The 16934-nt window shown below is 42.1% G+C and overlaps 1 protein-coding gene across 1 annotated transcript in view; it reads right to left on the bottom strand.

Annotated features, from left to right (window-relative positions):
• Positions 1–16934, bottom strand: part of PAPSS1 (3'-phosphoadenosine 5'-phosphosulfate synthase 1) — a gene marked incomplete in the record, with an annotated part of 841989 nt that overhangs the window by 582857 nt on the left and 242198 nt on the right. The window contains 1 exon segment of the mRNA XM_044061294.1: positions 15294–15412. Coding sequence (XP_043917229.1) covers positions 15294–15412 — 119 coding nt within the window.

Below are 16934 nucleotides of genomic sequence, written 5' to 3'. Positions count from 1 at the left end.
CATGGTATACAGCACAAGAGTCCTGCAGGTGTAAAGGTCCCAGGCAGTACACACAAGAAGTGTGACCGTCTGTCAGAGACATTTTCTGACAGCACGAGTCACACTTCTTGAAGCCTGAGACCTTTGAATCCTTGGACATTTTCAAGGAATAGAAGTGTAATCACCACACAAAACACACACACACCGATTACACTATCAGAAAGGTAAATTAACTAAAGCTAAAGAAATTAGTTATTTATACAAAATAAATCCCTACAAAACACATACACACCACTATCAGGGATAGAGGGCCCGAAGGCCTAAGGAAAGAACTTATCAGTTCTTGTGGGAAAGGGGCTGGATAAGGGTAGAAAGGATAATATCCACTACACTATAGCTAAAAAGGAAAAAACTAAGCTAGAAAAAAAGGGTTTAAATAGCTTTAAAGACTGTCTAATACCACTGACCTGAGCCGGTAGAAAAAACAACACCTCGATCGCTGTAGCGGCAAACGAGATCTGAGGTAATTCACGCCTAGCATTGTGGGATATAAGGGGGGCCTCGAGCCGGTGGAACCAACTCTCGAGCTTTAGAGTGGCCGAGTCGGAGCCATCCAGCAAGAATGAAGGCGAGATAGACAACTTAACATGCTGGGTTTGTCTATTACCCAGTTTAAGCATAAAATAGATCACTGGATGTGGAATAGAAAATTTACACCAGGCCTAGCACCCATTTATTTTTACTTCTACAAAAGTTATCAGCTTCTCAAAACTTCTCACAAATGTTACTAGCACATTTACTGTTACAAGTGTTTGACAAGTGTAATAGCATTGTAATTTATACAAAGCTTGGTTGCAAGATGTTATCACATCCACTACAGGCTTATGCCATAGCAACTGCTGCATTTACACTGATTGTGACTGTAACACAATTACTAGTTAAGTAATGAGCATCAATGGATGAAATACTTTGTGCGCGTGTGAGTGAATGTGTGAACGTGTTTTATAAGTGAGATAAACGTGTTACCTCAGTAAAACAGAATAATCAAGGATTCTGTGGAAGGTAACCATACATACATACATGGCCAAACAGTGAGCCTTCAGTGAGTAAACTGTTCTTTTCTGAAAAGGGTAAATTAGGCAATCGGAAACTGATGGTAAATTTACCAATAAAGAAAAGACCTTTAGAATGGCATCAAAAAGCATCACTTCCACTTTGTTTTCAGAAATAAGATTTTTTGGTACTATGTCTGTGAAGACAACAAACTAAATTCAGAATAAGAGATTTCACCTCAAGACCAAGTGATTAAATGTAGGGCTTGAAGAACTTCCTTTCTGCTAATAGGGCAGATCAGTGAAGGTAGAAAAATCATAGTTCACTCAGTCAAAACACGGTCATCAGAATAAGTTCTGAGAAAAAATCTCAGTGTTTTAAGAAAATCATCTTCTAGCTGCTCACATTAAGAATACAGAAAATTATTTATACTACACCATTTATTTTTTTTGCAAAAGTCAGTAAACAGAAAATTAAGGAGTAGATCATACTGTATACTTAGAATGATACCGCAGTATACTTAGAAATCAGCTAAGAAAGGTAGACAAGATGCACAAGATGGAAACTGAAGAGATAGACTTTCTTATATGTTTGCCCAAGGCATAAAGTGACTTCTACTATTCTATTTTGATAGGTGCCACAGGATCTTTTATATCCACATGAGCTACCACCAACTCAAAAGCAGATGGGACTGTTTAACATCTCAACCAATGGACGACACACTCAAAGAGTGCAGCGACCCCTTAATGCTACATTGCAGTACCAGCAATCAAGTAACATGGAGTAGGAATAGAACCCATAGCTTTCTGATCTTACAAGCACATAAAGGAGGAACCTGTTTTCTTTTGCACCACTGACACCACAAGCTAGTACTTTTTCCAAGTTGAAAGATATACAGGCTTTACACTGTACAAACACAAGAAAGGCTGGACTAAAGCAAATTAAAGTTAATATAATGTTGTGATCTTGGGTTGGTGGGGTGGCAGTGTAAAAGTACAGTGATCGTATTATATGTACAATTAAAATAAAAATGTCTCTGCTTTTACAGGGGTGGATGTCTGGTATAAACTACAGACAATGTTTTTTTTTTTTTAACAAATAGCCTTGAAAATTAAGACAAAATGATGAATGGCATGGAAAATGGCAAGCCTATTTCATTCATAAAGTTATTACTTATTTTTCTTTATCAGGACATGTTCTCAATGGAAGACCAGAATTTTGCAAGTGTAGGCAATTATCATGGGGACTCTAAACAGTGTGTTCTGAGTGAACTATAAAAACATTCGTTCAGTTACCTGCAAAGTTACTTTCCATTTCTCTCCCTCCCTCTCTCTGTGATTAATAACTACTTTAACTAGAATCAAGCTATCTGCAGATGCAAGCAATTAATCCTGGGAGCTCTGAGCACTACTTGGTGAAAGAAATTTAAGAGGTACAGTACAGTCAACATTTAAAGGTACACTGGAAAGCAGTTCAGTGAAAAATAAAATTTGAAACTGCTGGAAGTGAATATGTTATACAAGTAGTTTACTCCATAGAGTGGTAATTCTTAACTGCATTCAATACAACAGTGCAAAATTTACTTTACTCTAAGGTAGCCAGTACACTTTTATCTGGGTGAGGAACACAGATTAAGAAAAGTAGGAACACAGGCTGAAACATACACTATAACATGGTAATTTTAATTTTAGATGAAGTAATGCCTGTTCAGCTGTTGATCTGGAGCATCTGCTCCTATCTGCAGCGGTAAACTTCGCCTGTTGAAAAATTCTAAATCAACAGGGGATGGGGGGGGGTCTGAAAATGTATACAGTTTTTGAGTGTTTTCACTGAAGCACAAAAGTCTTGAAAATGTGACATAGGTTCAAATGGAGATGAAAAGAATCAATTACATAAAATATCAGTCTGTGAAACATTAGTATATGCATGCAAGTCAAAAGCTGGGAATACACATTCAAAGAACTGCCATATACAATAAGTAGGAGTAACAGCTTTCTATTACAATGGCTACTCCTTCCATATGGTCATGAATACGAATGCCATTACAGGTACAGACAAAAACAACTGAATTATATTAAGAAATGGTGGAAATATCAATGCGGCAGGGGATGCATATGAATAGAAATGAGCATGTGTATTTGACAAAGGCTTGCAGGATGGATATTCAGAAGAATGTCACAGACAAAAGAAAAGATTAATACAGACTGCTAGGGAGGCTCAAATAAAAATAGGAGAGGAGAAAAAGACAGCACCTACTGACAGGGAATGAGGATTAAGCTGAATACGTTTTTATAATTTTGCAAAAACTGCTATTATGGAGCTTAAGAAAATCTGGGGAGAAATCATCTTTCAGCATAGGGGGCTTAGTTTCGTCAATGTAGCACGAGCTGCCTATGCACGTCCAAGTTATGCTGAATCTTCTCTCCCTTGTTTTTAAGTTCCAGAAAGAAACCTAGGAGATTTATGGCTTGACTCAGGGTAAATTCAGAAATAACTTTTGGCATGAAAGATGCATTAGTGTGTAGAATAACCCTGTCCTTGTGGAACATCAGATAAGGTTGTCCCCCACCATGAGAGATTATCCTTGCAGATAGCACAGCAGTACGGACTACATGAGGAAACTAGTTCAGAGTAAAAGCAAATCCCAAGAAGGAAAGACATCCCTGATCAGTATCAGTAAGAAATTAAGATCCCTCATAAAATCATCCAAGGCTAATTTCAAAAGAAAAATAGCCAAGGATTTGAAAGAAAAACACAAAGCCTTCTTTAGCTATGTCAAGAATCTAAGTGGCAACTCGCAGATATGCTCTGAGCTAGTGCAAAATAGCACAAAATACACTGAACCTACTGATATTGCCAACATCCTGGCAGATAGATTCAGTGCAAACTTCATCCCCCTCTCACCCCAAAAAGGGCCCACAATAATACCGGAAAAGTGTAGTGTCCCAGAAATCACACACGCACAGGTGAAAACAGCCCTTTCAAAAGGAAAAAGCACAACGTCATTGGGGCCAGATGGTGTCCCAGCCTGCATCTTGCATGAACTACAGAACGAATTAACCCCCCCACCACCTCAACACACTGTTCAACCTCAGCCTCTCCGCAGGCTACGTGCCCATAGAAGGGCGCACAGCAATGGTTATTCCGCTCCACAAAGAAGGGGCCACGACTGATCCGCTCCACAAAGAAGGGGCCACGACTGACCCTGGTAACTATCGCCCCATAAGCCTGACTAGGCTGGTCTGCAAGGCTATGGAGCGCATTATCATGGAACTCATTAACAAAGACATTGGGAACCTCCAAACACTTGACCCGACCCAGTTCGGCTTTGTTAAGGGCAGATCATGCCTACTAAACTTGGTTGACTTCTTCGAGACAGTCACCAAGGCCATAGATGAGGGGAAGATGGCTCACACAGCCTACCTTCACCTCGCCAAGGCTTTTGACACCATTCCCCACTCGGGAATTATAGAAAAACTCACCAGCCTGAACATAAACCCCTATGTCACAAGATGGGTTGCCAACTGGCTTACAGACAAAACTCACACAGTAAGAATAGCGGGCTCCTGGTCTGACTCTAAACCAGTCACAAGTGGTGTCCCACAAGGCTCTGTCCTGGGACCTCTACTGTTCGGCATATACTTCTCAGAAGTACAGGCAAATACAGGAGAACTATGGCTAACCAAGTTCGCCGATGACTGCAAACTGGGAGCCATAATTGACTCTCCGGTTGACATGGACAGTCTCCAAAAGGGCCTTACTGAGACAGACACCTGGTGTCAAAGTCATGGTCTCAAGCTAAATGCCAAAAAATGCATAGTCATCCCATTTGGGAAAAACAAAACACCCATGAATTAACACATAGGTGGCAGCCCCCTTAATACAGAAGAGGTAATAAGAGATCTGAGGACCTAGGTAAATAGTAATTTCTCCTTTGACAATCATATTGCCCAAGTAGTTAGGAAATCCTTCTATGTAGCCAAGGGTTCGCATCTAGAAATAAAGAAGTTATAGTGCCCCTCTACTAGTCACTCATCAGACCTATCATAGAGTACAATGCCCCATTTGGGATGTACCGCAAGACACTACCAACAGCTGGAAAGACCACAAAAGTACATCACCAAGAGGATTACTGGCCTCAAACATATGCCCTATGCAGCCCGACTGAAAAAACTCCGGCTGTACTCAGTGGCATATCGCTTACTCAGAGGTGATCTCTGCCTGACTTGCAAAGCCATGTCCAACTCAGAATTGATGAACATGCTCCACCTAAAGAAATCCAAGTCACTGCAAGCCACCCGCTCTAGTGAGCTAAACCTCGCCACAACAATAAACTAGAACATGCTGGAGGGATAGATTCCTGTCACAGAGACTCCCCATACTTTGGAACAAAATTCCTAACTACATTAGGCAGAGCCCCTCACTAACACTCTTCAAGAGAAACCTTGACGAGTGGATGGGTAACAGAAAATACACCCCTGGGATCACTTCATTGGCTCTTCTTGACAGAGGCTCAGTTAATTAATCAATGGGGTGGCGAAAGCGACACACTCTGGCTAGGCTTATAAATGCCCTCAGGCAGATAGCCTAGTACCTACCTATGAACCTATGAGTAGATTTAACTGTGTGATTCCTGCAGCCCATACTAAAAGACTGAACTGACTTCCTGTGACAAGAGTAAGGCTTCCCCTGATGGTAGAGGCTTAGCCGATCCCCTATCACAAGGAGTCAGAGGAGGGAATTCTAAGCTATGGAAAGCTGTCGGTGTGGGTTTATGCAGGCATAAAAAACCCACATGCCATTGAAGCAGTGTGAATGTTAAACATCTGGCAGTCAAGAAAAGTAATCCATTACACAAAAAATACTTTTTTCTTTTTTAAATAAAACTTTGGTAGAAAACATGTGTGTGTGTGTGTGTGTGTGTGTGTGTGTGTGTGTGTGTGTGTGTGTGTGTGTGTGTATATATATATATATATATATATATATATATATATATATATGTATGTTACCTACATTATTTTTACTTTATGTGACATATGTGTGCTCATGGTTTCACTTTACAATCCCCAAATACTGAAATATCGAAATTCAGTATCTCGAGACTGTAAAGCCAAAAACGTAAAAACCTGAAACCACAAAAAAGTGGGAAATTCAAAATAGTGACCCACATACACACCCCACACACAAACAAGCACACATACACCTTCCTCCCTACACTACAAAAGTACAGTTTTGTACCTACCATAAATGTAGATGTTCGAAGATCCACATTGCTGCAGTCCTTACATATGGGGTAGTCTGCTGTCCTCGGTCGGCCCGAATACCAAAGTATTAGGCTGACGTCAGTCATGGGCGCTCAGAACTGACATCAGAGCGAGCGCATGACCGACGTCATATCCTCAGTCTTTTCTTGCCCCAGATGTCAGAAGGCCCTAAAAAGAAAGGCCACCGCCCAAAAAACAGGATACCTCCCAAAAACCTGCCCAACAACAACCATCACCCAAACCATATAACCATGCCAAACTACAGCGGGGAAGGAGGGAGGGTAAATTGGACTGCAGCAATGTGGATCTTCGAACATCTACATTTATGGTAGGTACAAAACTGTACTATGTTCTTCATCTCACATTGCTGCAGTCCTTACATATGGGTAGAATCCCAAAGCAGAGGTAAAGGGAGGATGGCAAAATCATAAAGCATTAGGGGCTGCTAAAATGCCCTGTAATATTGCAGTGGCAAATCCAGCCCTAGACTTAGAATAAAGAGGAAGGTGGTAATGTTTAGAAAAAGTATGTACTGAACTCCAAGTGGCTGCTTCCAAAATATCTTTTGTAGCTACCCCTCTTAGAAAGGCAGTAGAAGTGGCAGTAGCTCTAGTGGAATGAGGTCTGATTCCAGCCGGAATCTCCTTACCATAATGGGAATAACAGAAAGAAATACAAAAACCAATCCACTTAGAAATAGTTTGTTTTGACACAGGTTTTCCCTGAGAACCCAAAGCAAAAGAAACAAACAACTGCTGAGACTGCCTGAACCCGTTGGTTCTGCTCAAATAATAATGCAACTGCCTGTGAATATCCAAAGTATGCAAAATCTTCTCCCCTTTATTTTGGGGGTTAGCATAGAAAGTAGGCAAATGAATAGTTTGGTTCAAGGCCACACTAGAAACCACTTTAGGCATAAAGGAAGGATTAGTACGCAAAGATACCCTATCCTTATGGAAAATCAGGAAAGGTTCCACTGCCATAAGGGCCTGTAATTCAGAAACCCTTCTTGCAGAGGTAATGGCCAACAAAAAAGCAGTCTTCCATGATAAATACTTTAACTCGGCAGTAGCTGCAGGCTCAAAAGGTTGTAGAGTAAGTTTTTCCAACACAAAATTGAGATCCCAAGCAGGAGTAGGAGCTCTACGTGGGGGTCTTATGTTCTTTGCCCCTCTAAGAAATTGCTTAAACAAAGGATGAGAAAATAACGGAGGGTCACAGTCATAGTGAGCAGAAATGGCTGCAGCATGAACCTTTATCGAGGAGAAAGACAAACCCTTGTCCAATAACTCAGTAAGATATTGAAGAGAAACACTTAAATCAGGCTTGGAAACATCAAAGTCCTTTGCTTTGCTCCAAATAAAAAATCTCCTCCATTTATCAGTGTAAACTTTCCTTGTACTAGGCCTTCTGGCCTCCAAAATAACATTCAAAACTTGTTGTGGAAGCTGAGACCCTCCAGGGTCTAAAACAGAATATGCCAGGCTGTGAGATGCAGAGACTGAATCTTGACATTGAGGAAGTGATTGCCCTCCTGAGACAGAAGATGCGGAATCAAAGGCAGAGGCCATGGAGGCTCCCGTACTAAACTCCTCAGTAGTGGGTACCAGTGCTGTCGAGGCCAATCCGGCGCTATCAGAATCATGGATGGCTTGTCTTTTCTGGCCTTCAAGAGTACCTTGGGAATGAGAGGCAGAGGTGGAAAGGCGTAGACATGAAGATTGCTCCAACTGAATGATAGAGCATCCACCCTCCAAGCTGTGGAATGAAACATTTTTGTGCAAAACTTTGGCAACTGGTAATTTAGTGGAGAAGCGAACAGATCTATGTCTGGAGTCCCCCATAACACTGACAACTTTTGAAATACATGAGGATCCAGTTTCCACTCGTGAGAATCCACTATTTGCCTGCTCAGCACATCTGCTAAGGAGTTCTGTGCTCCTGGTAGAAACCTTGCCTGAAGATTGAGGTGTAAACTGAGAGCAGTCTCCCACAAAATCATCGCTTGCCTGCAAAGAGGTACGAATGGGTTCCCCCTTGCTTGTTGATGTACCACATGACAGTAGTGTTGTCTGTTTGAATCAACACCTGCCCTGGGAGAAGTAAATCCTTGAAAGCCATCAATGCAAACTGGACTGCTAACATCTCTTTCAAGTTGATATGCAAATGTAGAAGTTTGACAGGCCACGTGTCTTGCACCCATTTTCCATTGAGGTGTGCTCCCCAAGCCTTGTCCGAGGCATCTGTCGTTAGAATCTGACTCGCCTCTGGTCGGGTCACAGATAGTCCCTTGTTTACGTGACATTCCTGAGCCCACCACAAAAATTCCTTCTGAATGCAAGGTATTATCTGAATGACAGTGTCCAGATCTTGGCAGTGTTGTGTCCATACATTTTTGAGATACCATTGAAGCTTCCTCATATGCAGTTTGGCATTGGGAAGCACCAGAATACAAGATGCCATGAACCCCAAGGCTTGAAGGACTGTCCTTGCAGTCAGCCTGGACTGTAGAGACATTTGATGGAAATAAAGAGAAAGGCTTCTTTGTTTGTCCGGGGTCAAAAAAGCCATCTGAGAAGCTGTATTCAGTCTCACACCCAGAAAGCACATGTCCTGAGAGGGTACTAGACTGGACTTTGTTTCGTTCACAGAATACCCTAGGCATCTTAACACTACCATCACATACTGTAGATGATGAAGAAGTTCGTCCTTGTCTTGTGCAATAATCAGGCAATCGTCCAAATAAGGATAAATCTGTATTCTTCTTAACCTGAAATAGGCTATCACTGGAGCCAGAACCTTTGTGAACACTCTGGGCGCAGTAGATAAGCCAAAGGGCAATGCAGAAAACTGATAATGTAAATTTCCAGCCCGAAAACGCAGGTACCTCCTGCAACTGGGCCTGATAGGAACATGAAGATAAGCCTCTTTGAGATCCAGAGTTACCATCCAGTGATCTTTTCCCAACAGAGGTATAAGCTGTTGTAACGTCAGCATTTTGAACTTTGGAATGTCCAGATAAGTGTTGAGGATAGATAAATCCAAAATTGGTCTCCACGTGTTCCCTTTCTTTGGTACTAGAAACAGGCGAGAGTAAAATCCTAGGCCCACTTCTGACAGAGGAACTGGCTGTATAGCTCCTATTTGAAGAAGTAAAGAAATCTGCTTGTGAGCCTCTATCCTTTGCCGAGGAGGAACGTCTGGCATGCCTTTGAAAGGAGGCAATGTATGGAAATAGAACTTGTAGCCTCGGTTTATAATGTCCAATACCCATTTGTCCTGGGTGACTAAAAGCCAGTTTTGCTTGAAAAGTGCCAACTTTCCTCCCAAAGGAGCTGCCAGGCAAGAAGAATCTGGCAGCTGAAAATGCAGGTCATTGGGCCTGTTTACGAAAGGACTGGCCCCTGCCCTCACCTGCAGATTGTGCAGGCGAACTCCAAGTTCTAGGCCTGAATGTACTGAGAGCTCTGCCCCTGCCACGTCTAGATCTACCCCTAGACTGAGAATCAGAAGAAGGGTACGTCCACCCCTTAGCAGGCCAATTTCTACTAAACTTTGGCGGTTGTACCTGCAAAAAATCTTTAACAGTCTGCATAGACTTAACCTTGTCTTCCATTTTCTTCAAAACCGACTCCACAGGGGGACCAAACAAAACTTCAGACTGTAAAGGGGCATCCAGAATTCTAGTCTTAACATGCTCGGACAAATTCTGATCTTTAAGCCAGGCGTGCCTACGAAGAACTGAACCAGTGGCAGCCACCCTAGAAGAGGCCTGTACAGCATCAAAACCACATTGCAAAGAATGCTTACCCACCTGTTCAGAGACATGTACTAAATCCTGCAATTCTTTACACTCTATACCCTCTGCCAAAGCATCCACTTTAGATTTTAGCTGAGAAAGGAGGAAATTCTGATACTTCAACATATGAAACTGGCAATTTAGAGCCCTCATTGCTAAAGTAGAAGAGGTATACACCTTCTTACCCCATCTATCCAAAGCTCTAGCTTCCTTATCTAGAGGAACCGGATTCTTTACAACAGAGGCTCTAACACCCTTAGGCCCCTGACTAATAGTTTCTGGGTCCGCCCTAGGACTCTTATACAGATATTTATGAGCCTCAGGCACCCTGTAATATCTGTCCGGTTTAACTGGCGCAGGAGGCAAAGAATCTGGATTAAGGGAAGCCTCCGAGAAAACATCTTGAACAACATCCAAAACAGGAGGTATAGCCAAGGGTCTATGCTGAGGTAAAAACAAGAATTCCCTCAGCCTCTTCCGTGAATCAGAAAAATCCTGTCCTTCCCACTTAAAATGCTCCCTCATGGAATGCAGAGTTTTGCAGGATGTGGCCTCCCAGGAATCAGGTCAGGCTGAAGGGGCCTCTCAAGTTACTGTTCTCCCTTCTATGCCTAAGGTGGTTAGGCCTCAGGGTATAAAAGCGCATGACCGACGTCATATCCTCAGTCTTTTTTGCCGCATGGTCCGATGCAGAAGCAGCGTTGCAAGTGCCGTTCGGCGTCCTGAAATTTTCGAATTCCGAGTTTCAGACCGAAACCAAGTTGGGCTAAGTACCCCGTTGGGGAATATTTTTGTTTTTTCTTGCCTCAGTTAACTACCGGATGTCAGAAAAAGTGAATAATTGTATTTCTTGTGGGAAACAGATACCGCATAGGGATTATCACTCTCTTTGCATTCCTTGTTTGGGACCGGGCCACGACATAGTCGGGTGTCGGTTTTGTGCTAGGTTTAATAAGCGCACTATTAAAAGGAGGTTAGATTGTGCTAGGTTAGTCTTTGGTAAGCGGTGTAATTATACTATGCCGTCGGATCCTCCGGCCGCTTCCAAGAAGCGCAAAGACAAATCCTTGAAACCTAGACAGGTTGATTCGTCCGTTTCGGACGCCGGTCCTGCAGAAGCTACAGTAGAGCAGTTGGATCCGGCTGAAGTTTCTGTTGAGTCTCAGGGGGAAACTTTGGTTTTGCAGGATGTGGCCTCCCAGGAATCAGGTCAGGCTGAAGGGGCCTCTCAAGTTACTGTTCTCCCTTCTATGCCTAAGGTGGTTAGGCCTTCTGCTCCTGCAAAACCAAAGTTTCCCCCTGAGACTCAACAGAAACTTCAGCCGGATCCAACTGCTCTACTGTAGCTTCTGCAGGACCGGCGTCCGAAACGGACGAATCAACCTGTCTAGGTTTCAAGGATTTGTCTTTGCGCTTCTTCGTGGAAGCGGGCGTCGGAGGATCCGACGGCATAGTATAATTACACCGCTTACCAAAGACTAACCTAGCACAATCTAACCTCCTTTTAATAGTGCGCTTATTAAACCTATCACAAAACCGACACCCGACTACGTCGTGGTCCGGTCCCAAACAAGGAATGCAAAGAGAGTGATAATCCCTATGCGGTATCTGTTTCCCACAAGAAATACAATTATTCACTTTTTCTGACATCCGGTAGTTAACTGAGGCAAGAAAAAACAAAAATATTCCCCAACGGGGTACTTAGCCCAACTTGGTTTCGGTCTGAAACTCGGAATTCGAAAATTTCAGGACGCCGAACGGCACTTGCAACGCTGCTTCTGCATCGGACCATGCGGCAAAAAAGACTGAGGATATGACGTCGGTCATGCGCTTTTATACCCTGACGCTCTGATGTCAGTTCTGAGCGCCCATGACCGACGTCAGCCTAATACTTTGGTATTCGGGCCGACCGAGGACAGCGGACTACCCCATATGTAAGGACTGCAGCAATGTGAGATGAAGAACATCTGACACAGCACAAAAACACAACAAAACAAACACACAGGGAGGCCCCCCCACTCTCCCGCTACATATATAGACTACCTCTGAGGTTGCACTAAAAATACAGACAAAAACCAACACTACACATTCTATACTCCCCTTGCATAAACACACATCACATATGTACAAATACCACCACTCAAAACACTTACACACTCACAATCTTACCTACCTACCATAACCCACACCTCAAAACTACACACACACACACACACACACACACACACACACACACACACACACTCTAAGATCCCTACCCAAAACCCTTAGTAAAACATCACTTACCTGACTCTCCAGCTACATCCACATAACACACCGCACATCATAAACACAGGGAGTCCCACATCATGTACGTGCCTCCACAACTGCGGATTCGACATTTGTACATTCAGCATTTCGGCATTCTGCACTTTCCCACAAGTGCAGTTTTGACACTTCGGTCTCGAGCCACTGAAGTTCAATATTTCAGTAGTTCGAGATTCTGAAGTGAAACCGTATTCATACATTCAAACTCCTGAGCCTCTTGGATCAAATTTCTTCAACGTTAGAGATTTGTTACTTGAAATTAAGAGAGTACCAGTGACAGGTCTTTCAGAATATTTATGGACACCTTGGACAACAAGATGCCCAGAATTTTAAAAGCAAGGTCAAGTTCTACTGAAGCACCAAAGAGTTGTTGGATACAATGAGGATACTAAATGCAATTATAATATTGTACCTTTTATTTTACACATTATTTGGGGGTCCATTTTATATATTTTTCTCTTCTGTGCATAGATATTAGCAGTTTTGTGTACCTTTTTATATTTTACGTTTCTATATTTTCAGAACACAATTAGTATTTGTCTGTTTTGGAACAAAATGTCCTGTGGTTATAACCTGCACTTTCATGAATATAGCATTTTATATTACAGCTTGTAAGAGGTTTTTGATTATGACATGCTTACTAACTGGAAGTGTTATTTTCCCTTTTTGAATGGAAATGAATGTCACTTGTAGTTTTATGACATGATGGCTTTTAACATTTTACATGCAATTTTGGCATTTGAGGAGGTTCTGTATTAAACAGAATGAAAGTGCTGACTTTATTAAATAAATTGACTCATGCCATGTATTAACTTTTAAGATAATCTTAATTATCTGTTACCAATGCCTACAAGACACAATACAGTAAACTCTCAGTTAACCAGCACCCATGGGGATTGGTAGATGCCGAATAGGTGTATTTTCTGGTTACTTGAGAGTTACTATTAAAAACAGACCTGACAAATACTGTACCCTACACTATACCATACCATACCATAAACACTATTGATTTGATTTTAATATTGAAATACAGTAAGTAAAAGCCTGGCTGGAATAATAATATTTTAAACTTATATTTAAGCTAGAAAGCATGGCACGTGGAACGGTTTTCAGTGGCACGCTGAGTGGACTTGAATTTAATGAACAGGAGAGAGAGAGAGAGTGAATGCATGTATGAAAGCAGAAGCAACTGTGTGTGAGAGAGATTGGAGAGATGCATGAAAGCTGAAGAGAGTTTGTGACAGAAATCGGAGAGAAAAACAGTGAGTGAATGCATGTATGAAAGCAAAAGTGAAACTGTGTGAGAGATCGGAGAGATGTATGAAAGCTGAAGACAGTGTGTGTGAGAGAGCAGAGAGTGAGAGAGAAAGAGTGAGTGGATGCATGTATGAAAGCTGAAGAGACTGTATGAGAGAGACTGGAGAGAGAATGTGCAATTTGATCCAAACTGACTGAGTGAGCATGGAGAGAATGTTGACATTTTAGCGATTTGACTTGTTTGGTCTGACCTGTTCTCAGATTGGGGAGAGGGAATTTATTTGCATCTTTCTTTTTACAACTCTAAAAACTTAAAGGTATATCTTTCTGCGGGGGGAAAACAGTGCAACATATGAAAAACTGAATTGTTCATACTGTACTGTATTTCTTTGATTGTTTTCTGGCTGAATGATAATTGAGGGTTTACTGTATTAGCACCTGCTGCATTCAACATCTGCAATACAGGTGACTCATTACTGTGCATAATGAACTCAAGGTCTTCATGCATTTCAAATTAAAATATTCCATAGAATATCATAATCAATCACTAAGCAATCGTTTCAATGTATCATGTGTGCTTATATCCACTTTTCATCAATGTGTGCTTAAGCATCACTTCCTTTACTAGGATTTGGCCGGGAAAGCTATTAGTACTCTTGCAGCTTCCTCTCTCTCTCTCTCTCCTATGCACAGGAGCTTCAGGGATGACTCATCAGCACAGCCAATCATCATTCACTATCCTCTAAGAATTAATTCCCTACCCCCACCGACAAGCACACAAGCCTGAGAAATTTAAGCATGCAGTGACATCAGCAAAGCACATGTGAATTCTTATATACGATTGCAAGACAATTAAGTATGTTCTCTCTAATCCAGCTAAACCTTGCCCCCCACCCAATCTGAATGAGGCAGGAGCACTACTCTTCAAACCCCATACAAACTGCAGATGGGCAGCAAGCTTTTGAAAGCTCAATCAGCTTTTTCCTAAACTGTTGCTGTTGTTTTTCTTTCGGCTTTTCCTAGTTAGGGGTCGCCACAGAGGAACGCCGGTCCGCTAATGATTGGCAGTAGGTTTTTACGGTGCCGAGGTGCCAGCCCGACGCCCGACCTTCAATGAAGGCATGCCCATTCACGCATGTCTTTCGAATGCTACCCGACCACGGGGAGGACATGCAGACTCCACACAGAAGGTGCTCCAGCCGAGAATCGAACGGGAGAACCTCTTGCTGTGAGGCGACAACGCTACTGCTGCACCACCGTGGCCATCACTCACAGGCATTACTGCTGCAATCAAGGACCTTAAGTGCTACTTTTGGAGCGCATCTTAAACTGCTTGACTTAGTACAATCTGCAGTAACTGTCATTGAATGGTAAACATCTCATTGAAATGCAGATGCTCTGAATGTATTGCACAATTAGAAAGTCAGTGTGTAAACCAAATGTGTCTGAGAAAGCAATAAGTAAAACAAATCAGTTTTTCAATGCAATTCAGAATGAGTTACCAGCCTTACTGTTTTCATTTATTAGGGAGTAATAGGAAAGAGATGAGTAATGTACATCTGATGAAAATTTAGTAGTCATGTGGGCTAAGAATTAAGGTTTTACTCAGCATAAGTAGACAATATCTGCATTACCTTTTCTTGCAGAAGGTCAAGAAGTTGTTGTATGCATTCATTAACTGTACAAGAATCAGTCTTCAGCACTAGCTCTGGGGCTTCTGGCTTCTCATATTCAGAATCAATACCAGTAAAGCCTAAAACAGAAGGAAAATGACATGCAGTACTGCACCTTCTACAGAAAAGTTGCACCCTTTAAAAATGCACAAATAAACTGAAACAATGATTAATACATCTAATTCACTTTATAAATGGTTATGAAAACTCGAGACCTGATTGATTTAGGCTCATTTACAGGGGTCTGAACAATGACCTGGTAGATGAAGGGCTTGCTGGAAAGAGATCCAAGTGCAGGCTAGTGTGCCTCTTTTAGGTAGAGAGGGAAAGTCTGTCTTGTTACTGAATTAAATCTAAGTTGCAGAGTAATAGGTGACTGTCTTCAGATTCCTGGCATGCAAAAATGCATGTACACTAGTGCCGATGTTCATGCTTGACCATAACTGAGAAGCAAGGATTACTTACAGAAAATGACCTCAGACCATTATGTGATGTTGCCATCTCTGACATCTGCAGAAGTTGCATCTTAAGGAAATAAATGCAACAGGTTATAGTTACAGAACATTCAATAGAAGTCAGCTTGCTGGCATAAATGGGTTTGCCATGAATGAATAAATGAAAGTTACGAAAAACAAATGAGCCTATCTTCTACAGAGTCACCAACATTGACAATTTATACTAATATCAAAGTATTACAGACCTCGAGAGAGGTGGAAAAACATTACAAACTGGCCCTTATATGCTATTATACATTAATACTATTCATGTGAGATAGGTTATAATTAGAAGTTATGTACTCACCATAACGTTCCATCTGAGTAGGTGTATTCATTTGTCTGCAACCTGTGGGTTATGGATCCGATATCGGATCCGAACCGGCATGGTTTTCCAGCTATGGATCCAAGCTCTCAGCTCCTCCCCTCACCCATAATGCCCTGCTCTACCCTCATGACCTCAGATCGAGTTTGCCAACAGCAACAACACCCTGAAAAGGGTAACAGATAATATGCAGGAAACTGAAAGGCCAGGGGGATAGGAGGGCGGGATGGTTGCAGACAAATGAATACACCTACTCAGATGGAACGTTATGGTGAGTACATAACTTCTAAATCTGAAGTAGGAGATTCATTTGTCTGCAACCTGTGGGACAGAGTCCCCAGCTACCTGAATCTTGGGCGGCCATCATGGAAGGATATTCCGGAGCACCGCGGAGCCAAATGATGCTCTACCCCTAGATGCAAGATCCAACTTATAGTGGGAGATAAAAGTATGAGATGAAGCCCACGTGGCTGCAGCACAAATATCATCTAGAGGAATCCTAGCCTTGAAGGCTGCCGAGGTAGATACTGACCGGGTTGAATGGGCATGAACACCCTCCGGTCGGGCCTTCCTGAAGCTTGATAAGCCAATAAGATGCACTGTGAAATCCAGCGTGACAGAGAAACTTTAGAAATTGGCTTGCCCAAATTAAATTTTGCAAAGGAAATAAACAACTGGTCGGATTGCCTATGACCAGCCGTCCTGTTTAGATAAAATCTAAGTTGCCTGTGGACATCTAATGAGTGAAGCTTATATTCACCTTTGTTCTCATATTTAGGAAAG

Source organism: Protopterus annectens, chromosome 2.part0 (assembly GCF_019279795.1).
Source record: "Protopterus annectens isolate FY-2018-M chromosome 2.part0, PAN1.0, whole genome shotgun sequence".
In the NCBI taxonomy this organism is placed as follows: Eukaryota; Metazoa; Chordata; order Ceratodontiformes; family Protopteridae; genus Protopterus; species Protopterus annectens.
The sequence above is the reverse complement of the archived record's forward strand: the minus strand, read 5'-3'. Positions and strand labels throughout refer to the sequence as shown.